Raw genomic sequence first — 8,442 nt, forward strand, 5'->3', positions numbered from 1 at the left:
TGTGTGTGTGTGTGTGTGTGTGTGTGTGTGCGTGTGCGTGTGCGTGTGTGTGTGTGTAAGAATGATGCAAGTCATTCAATATGACTGAATATAAATAAATAATGAATAAACATGCACATGCAAATATGTTAATCTAAAAATAATCTATAATTGAGTGCAGAGAAAATAATACAACAACAATACAATATAATATAATACTGTAATTCATACACATAGATCCAATTATCTATCCGCAAATGCACTTGAAAATTACCTTTTGCAGGCACTGCAGCTGTTTAGCAAGGAACAGTCAAAATCTTCAGCCTGTAGTTCTGGAAGCTGGCAGAACTAAAACTTCAACTAAATGATTCTATAAAATATGCAAAAACCCCAAATTCTCCTTTTGAAAACCACGTATTTCTCTCCTCTGTACATCAGTGAATTGAGTTAAGTTGTTCTATATATGCAATGCGCTGTTTTGTGGGACGTGGCGTCCTTACTGCACGAGAAAAATACGTCACTAACTACAATCAGCCTCCAGCATCTTATCGTCCAACCAGTTAGCAGATTCCTTCCTTTCATGGCCCAAAGCAGTTCATGTCAATGTTTGTTTTATTTTTATTTTTTTTATCTTTTCCCCGAGCAGCAGGGAAAGCACTGCATCCTGGATGTTTCGGCTAACGCTGTGCGTAGACTACAAGCTGCTCAACTTCACCCCATCGCAATCTTTGTCCGGCCCAAGTCACTGGAGAACGTTTTGTACGTATCTTTAAAAGAGATTCCTTTAGCAGTTATCGCCGCAAACAGAAAACGGTGTGTGATGAAAGCTTCTGCATATGGCATCACCAGAGAAATCAACACCCGGCTGACGGAGGAGCAGGCCAGGAAAGCAATGGACCGAGCCCTCAAACTAGAACAGGACTTCATCGAGTGCTTCTCAGGTAAACGCAGCAGACATATGCTGGGTAAAAATACCTTTTGTCTCAGTTTATTATTAGCCTGAGTTCCTCCATGTTCTCCCCGTGCTCCTGCCAAGTGCTCCAGCTTTTTGCCACAATCCAAAGATGCAGTTTTTATTTTAATTGGTTCTCTAAATTGCCCTCAGGTGTGACTGTGTCCACGGTTGTTTGTCCTAGGATGAAATGGTGATCTATCCTCGCCTAATAAATGGATGGATGTGCTAGTAAAACATTCTCTTATCCGTTTTTAATCGATTTTTCTACATTTTTTCCTCACCATTTAAAGGCCAACACATTGCAATGGCCACGTACACTGCCTTCACAGTGATAAGCTGCTTCTGTTTAACCGAGTGAGTTAAATGCTTTGAGCCCTCCTGGTGCCTTTTGGGAGGGCTCAGAGCGTTTTAACATTTCACAGACACATTTAGGGCAAATCTCCCCAGTAGTCGGAGCGCGGATGCCAGGTTTCTTCTCAAATCTGGTGCCACCCGTGATTTACAACCAATCACAAAGAGTGAGAGTCATTTTCCGGATGTGTGTGTTTTTTTAGGTTAAAATACGACGCAGTTCTTACAGTGTCCTGTGCATTAAGTCTCGTTTTCAACATTTTCTCGCCTCCTCTCTGCTTTCCGGTGGCAGCCGTCGTGGAAGGGGAGAGCTTTGAAGAGGTTTATCACAAAGTAAAGACAGTGATCGAAGAGCAATCGGGGCCTTACATCTGGATCCCCACTCGGGAGAGGCTGTGATGCTGCGACCGACCCGACCCGCCCTCGCCTCCCGACCCTCACAGCCACAGACCGCCGCCGCCATTCACCCGTCACAGCCGAGCCAGCCTCGCCTGCCTTCCCGTCCGTCCTCCCGTCCTCCAGCGAAGTCCGTGCTTAGGCGACCGCCGCTTAACGACACAGAGAGACTAAACGCCTGCAACGAGCGGGAAAGCACGGGAAAACGACACCGCGAGGCAAGTAAGGATACCAAAAAGGAGACTTTTTTTAAGAAAAAAAACAAAAACAAAAAACAAGGCGAACAAGCTTATGTTGTGAGTTCAACTGAACGAGATCGGGAGAAAAGATTTTAGTGTAATTTTACTTTACCATTTAGGATCAGTTGGTATTTAGCATTAAAATGAGCGCTGGATTTAAACAGTGGCTTCACCAGACGAAATTGGCCAAAAATGAACTCGCATTCAACAAAAAAAATCCAGTTTAATGTTTCGGCCATTGAAAATCCACATGCAGACGGCCACTTCAGGCAGATTTTAACTGCATTTTGATCCTGTGTGTGAGCTGCGGTCCATGTTCTGTGGATCTCAAAAGAGTGTAGATGTGTCTGAGTAGACTTTGGAGTAAAGCAGAGGGTAGACCTCAACTTCTCTGCCTATCTCAAGTCTCCTGCCCCACACTAGGCACTTCTACGTGACGGTGATCCCCGGGATGGAGATGCTAACAAAAGAGCCTTTTAGCATCTCTCTTTTTTTTCTTCTTTTTTTTTAAACGACCTCCTAGCGTCTTTGGAGAATACTTCAGATTCTAGCGAGGCCCGCTCCCTTGACCAGGAGTCTTTTCTCAGCACTTTTTGTCAACCTCTTCTTGGTTCTTGGTGCACACTTGAAACAACATCTCTGTAACCAAGACAAACATTTCTTCTGTTGCCCATTTTAAATATTGTGAGGCAGATTTTCGAGGCGTTGCAGTTAAGTTCGATTAAAAACTCATTATAAGCTGAAGCATGCATCTTCACTGATGGAGTTATCAGAGAAAAACAGAGGAAAGAAAAAAAAAATCTCAGAAAAAATAGGGAAAAACAAAAGAACGGCTAAAAGGTACAGTATCTTGCGAAAATATTTGAGCTTTCTCACGTTTTGTCATGTTCAAGCCACAGCCTTGTAGGATTTGTGATAAGTGAACAGAATATTGTCCGTAATTGTTAAGTGAACGGATGAGGATTTGTGCTTTCCAAAGTTATTTTACAAATATAATTTAAAAAATGTTGTTTTGCTTTTGCATTCAACTCCCTGGAGTCAGTTCTTGGTAGAAACTCTTTAAAAATACAAAAGCTAAAAGGGCTTTATCTAGTCTGGGAGAGTACAAGGCGCTTTACCCATCTATTCACACACTGATGGGGGTAAGCGACTATATCTTACTCTGGATGGATACTGTGTCTTATTGGGTTTAGTTCTGGCCTTTGACTGGGACATTCAGGCACATTATTATTCTTTGATCGCTGCTGTTCCTCCGCAGCTCCGGCTATATGTTTAAAGTCTTTTCTCGGAGACGAATCTCTCCCCCCCGGTGGATTGTTCCCAGGATAATCCTGCGCTTATCTCCATTTATCCATCAGATTTGACCAGCTTTTGTGTCCCTGCTGAAGAAAAACATCCCCACAATATGATGCTGCCACCACTCTGTGACTGTGTGTGGACGCTCTTCTCAGTCTGATGTGTAGTTTCACAAAGTTATTTCAGCTTTTTTATCTAAGAATTCTTATCACTTCTTAATAGGGGTCTAAATATAAAGATGCACCGCTTTTTTCAGATTTTTAGTCATTAAATATTTTTGAAATAAATATTTAATGACATATTTAAATAAATATGCCCCACTTTCCGCTGGTCTGGCTCGTAACACTCCAGCGTTTGAAGTTTTGCGGTTGCGGCATGACAAAACGTTGGCAAAGCTTGAGATAAATGGATCCTTTTGCAAGGCACTGTATGTTCTTCTTCTCTGCCTCTTTATTGCGAAGGAGGGTTTTAGCATGTCTTATAAAAGAAGAGGAGTAAGGAGACGAGAGGCTGGCCCTGAGCGGAAACTGATAATCCGACACGGTTTGGCTTCTCACGCACCCGCACGCAAAACACACACACACACACGCGTACAAACCTCGCACCCCCATCCGGCGACCCTCACACACACGTGGAGTTGGACCCTCAGCTGTGAACCTGGCAACACCCCTCTGCAGCTGTTCTGACCTGCTAGTCAGAATCCAGGATGAATGTTATCTCTCCAGGCACAAACAGCAGAGCTCTCGGCTTCACCTTGCCGGTCACTCTTCCAGGAGATCCCCTTTCAACGCGCAGACACGCACACTGTTTCCAGTGGCCGCAGCGTAAGCCATTGCGCGTGAGTCTGTATCCGTGAGCGTCTCTGCACAGCTGTGCATGTGTGGAAACTCCTCTGTGTGTGTGTGAGGAGGAATAGGTCTTCTTTTATTCTCTCTCTTCCACTTTTCTCTGCTTCTTTCTCCTTCTCGAGTCCATACAAATTAACTATAAGTCATGTTTAAAGACTATAAAAAAGAAATGGCCTCTATATATAAATATATATATAAATATATATCTTTTTTATGACAATTTCTAACAGGACTAAGTCTGTAAAGAATAATCAACATTTCCAAATAATATTTCATTGATTTCTTTGGGTAAAATAGTATTTTGGTTGTTGGGTTTGCCCCCATATTCTCATTTTATTGTTGTTAAGCAAAAAGCTACACTGATATATAAAAAATGAACCATTTCAAGCTGATGTAAAGCAAACCTGACATAAATATGAAACGGTAATATTTGGGGGAGGGGGCGGAAAATGTCAAAAAACAAAAAAAAGAACTAATTGAAAAACATGTGCAATGCAGCTGTGTGTCTCTGTGTGACTGAATGTGTGTGTTTGTTGCAGGAACATACATATCTATATGTATACAATATAGATAATGCTATAAAAGGAATCCAGCCTATGGTGGTTGTGATGTATAAAACATAAATGAGTGGCGTGAGCTTGTGGGTGCGTGCGTGAGAGGGTGAGACACACACGTGAAGATGTAGTGCAATACTGCTACGATGTTATGCAATGAAGACGGTTCTGTGTGTATGATTAACAAGAGTGTCTATGAAGTTTGCACTGATGGCTGTTAAACGCTGGACATGTCAGCAGGACAGAAGCAGTGACTGGAGGAGAAACGAAACGAGACGGAGAGTTTTAAGAGCATGTGTTTGTATTATATGTTCTGAATTATAAGAGGTAATATGGAAGTATTGATGGAAATAACCATTCATATTTATTGTTGTTTTTTTTGTTTGTTTGTTTGTTTCAGCACAAAGTGGATCTGCTGAGTTTTTTTTTTTTTTTTTTTTTTAATGAATGGCAGTTTTGGGGGTTTTGGTTTACAGGTGCATGTAAATAAATCTGGAAAAAAACAAAAAAGATTATAATCAAAAGTCACTTTACTTCTGTAATCAACATGGTTCGCTGCACACACTGATATATTTCAAACTTTTATTTCTATTAATCTTATGGTTATGGCTTGCAAAAGATTTGACTGTTACAAACCAGTGAATTCATTAACTAATGAAGAAGAAGAAGAAGAAGAAGAAGAAGAAAAAGAAGCGTGTTCACAGAGTACAGGCAAAATAATGGAAAGTTTGGTGGAAGAAACACACGGTGACAGTGAAGGGAGTCAGTATTCACAGTGACCAGTCCAGGAGACGAGCTGCAGATGTCACATTCCTCGTGCCAAGCCTGTCCTGCAATGGAAACAATATCAGTATCAGAATATTTCCTTGGTGTGCAGATTTTTTTTCTTTTTTTTTTTTTTGCCCAGTTTGTTAAAAGTACCAGTATAAAAAAAAACAGGTTTATAAATTTGAATCCAGTAGATAATCTGTGAGCTTCCATGCAGCAGCGTATCGATACGATGCAGCTTCATGCAAAAGAAGCCCAAATCAAGTATTCAGTGCACATATACCATACAATAGGCCTGTCACAATGACACATTTTGCTGGATAATAAATTGTTCCAGAAGTTATTGCGATAAACGATAATATTATTGTTTTGAGACCATTTCTAAGCAATATAATGGCAAAATAATAATGCAAGAGCACATTAACACTGGAACTAGAAGACATGTTAAATATCCAAAATAAATAAACAAAGCAACAAATATAATTAATTTTGAAGTCTTTGTAAACAAAATTGTCCTGGTTGAGACCAAAGCACCAAACTGAAGACTTTTATCATCCAGTTTTTGAGAAAGAGAGAGAGAAAAAAGAAATAAACGATAAATCATGCAAATGGAAATGATTGAGTTTATTTTATTTTAATTTATCATGCGATTAATAGATTTATTGATTATTGTGACAGGCCTACATGGAGTTACTTTTCAGTATGTTATCAATCCTGGATGTAAAATGTTCTATTAGTTTTATGTAATAGCTTAACTATAACTCTGGGAAATTGAATTCTGCATATTTGTTAGCTGTAAGCCATAGTCATCAGAATTAATGAAGAAAAAAATAGAAATAAATCAATGTGTTCAGAAGCCAACTATTTAATGAGGTTCAAGTTTTTAAATTGAATTTCTGAAAAGAAAAAAAAACAACTTTTCGATGATATTCTGGTTTATTGAGATGCATCTGATTTATTTATTAAGAACCGTCACTAAAGCTCCATATCGAGTCTGTATATTTTTGTATTTTTCTTTCTTATTTTTTTTTTTTTTTGGTCTCCCCCGGCCCCACATTGAGAAAGCTCTTGGGTCTTGGATGCAAAACGCTGTAAATACAAATAATGTTTGGTTTTTCCGCGTGGCTCTCGGCGATCACTATCCTAAACGAGACCAAGTACGAGAACCCTCCATGGGAGCCACGGGCCCAGTTTAACTGCATTTACACACTCTGGGTGGGAAAAAACACACATATTTATACACACACACACACACACACACACACACAATCTCAGCATGTCCACACATGCATTTACATTTACTACATTCACAGAACACTCACTCATTGATTGAATAATATGTTTTCAGTTTCTTTCTTTGAGGGTTTCAATGTATTTCTTAATATCTCTCTCTCTCTCACTCTCTCTCTCTCTCTCTCTCTCTCTCTCAGCCATCCGTATCATAGTGTGATATTCCTTATAAAGTATATGAATTTTTACAGAAAAGACTGATTACAAAGTTACAACTGATGCAGAAGAATATATTCAATAATGACATTATGAAGCAAAATAAAATGTTCCAGTTCAGTGAAGCGCTTGTTGTAAATTAGCTATAAAATAATAAAAATGGATTTAAAAATGCTTTCTGAACACTCGGACTCGGATGCCTTCTTGTTCTTTCTGGTTTGTGTAAATGGTCCCTTGCAGTTCCACAGGTGGAGATTAGCAGGACAACCAGAGGGGGGCGCTCGTCCTCTACGTTTAGCCTCTTATACAAGCGCCACTCGCTGCATCTGCACAGACTTGCTTTGTGTGTTTTTCTGTTTTTCTTGGATGACGGCTTCGCTACCACCCCAACCTCATTCCCCTCAATGGGAAAAAAAACAACAAAAAAACTTCTCTCTGGGAAGCATATATTCATGAACATCCCTCAGTCTGATCACATGTTCTGCTGAAGGGCATCAATGTCTGGATATCTGAGAATGTTCACACACTCAAGATTGTGCATGCATGATCCTGCAGCCAAAATCAATCATTCAGCTGAGAAAGAAGAGAGGAGAAGAACCAACTCTTTGTTACTGACTCATAATGCCAATGAACTTTTCTTGGTTTCTAAAGACTTTGAAGAACTTGGCAGATAAAACTTATTTAGTTTGAAATAGTTCACGTTGCTTCCACAGTCAGTCAGTTTCACTCAAAGGTAAACAGTCATTCGGGGTTTTTAACGAGGCATTTAGACGAATGTTTGGGTTTTTTTCACCGGGAAGTGAATCTCTTGCAGAGATTTTTAAGATGAGAATCGGTTGCACAATTCAGAATTTAATATGTTCCCTGATGTCTTGATAAAAATCCTTTAGCTTGTTGAAGAATAATCATCTTATTTCTGGAGCCGTTAACAAGCTTCTGGTGAAGTCCTGGCTGCTCTTCCTTTGCAGAATTGGCAGAGCTGATTTAAATTGGTTGGTTTGCTGGCACAAATGCTCCTGAGCAAACTCCCTAAATTTTTTAATTAGGTTTAGGTCAGAGCCATTCAGGAATCTTAATTTTCTCCAGCTTTTTCCTTCCCAAGCCCAGTTTTGACGTCAGTGTGTTTATGCGCTGGAAGATTTCACAACTTCTGACAACAATCAGCAGAACGTCTGGATGAGTCGAGGTAAGAAAAGAAGCGGAGCAACTTTGAAGCACGGTGGTGGAAGCGTGTTGCTTTTAACTTTATGTTGTTTCTCTGATTTTCTCAATTAAAACGTTACAATTTCTGAACAGACAAGTTAACAAAATGCTTCAAGAAGCACAGGGGCTGATCCTAAAGGATGTTTTTCAAAAGGTCAAAAGAGGCAAATGTTGAGCCTGTAGAGATTCGAGATATTATTAAGAAATTCAAACTTGTGCGCCAATCTTTCCCAAATCCCCAAAACTGGTTCGATAGTCACGCTGATGACGAGTGCATGTAAACATCCGACCGGAGCTGCAGGTTCAGAGTTGAAATAAAATTTCTGTGGATGTAAACAAACAATCCTGTGTGGAGACGGAGCTGCTTCTCTCATCCATCTCTGCGAGTCTTCTCCCTGATGCATTAT

The 8,442-nt window shown here is 40.0% G+C and overlaps 1 protein-coding gene across 4 annotated transcripts in view; it reads left to right on the forward strand.

Annotated features, from left to right (window-relative positions):
• Positions 1-4,986, forward strand: part of dlg4a (discs, large homolog 4a (Drosophila)) — a 79,189-nt gene extending 74,203 nt beyond the window's left edge. For all 4 annotated transcript variants that reach the window (XM_016674324.1, XM_016674323.1, XM_016674331.1 and 1 more), the window contains 3 exons: positions 626-738; positions 829-920; positions 1,578-4,986. In XM_016674324.1, the coding sequence (XP_016529810.1) occupies positions 626-738; positions 829-920; positions 1,578-1,684 (312 nt within the window). In that variant the 3' untranslated portion in view covers positions 1,685-4,986. The remainder of the gene's footprint in view (positions 1-625; positions 739-828; positions 921-1,577) is intronic.
• Positions 4,987-8,442: the final 3,456 nt, after the last annotated feature.

This window comes from Poecilia formosa, unplaced genomic scaffold (assembly GCF_000485575.1).
Source record: "Poecilia formosa unplaced genomic scaffold, Poecilia_formosa-5.1.2 Scaffold3, whole genome shotgun sequence".
Classification (NCBI taxonomy): domain Eukaryota; kingdom Metazoa; phylum Chordata; class Actinopteri; order Cyprinodontiformes; family Poeciliidae; genus Poecilia; species Poecilia formosa.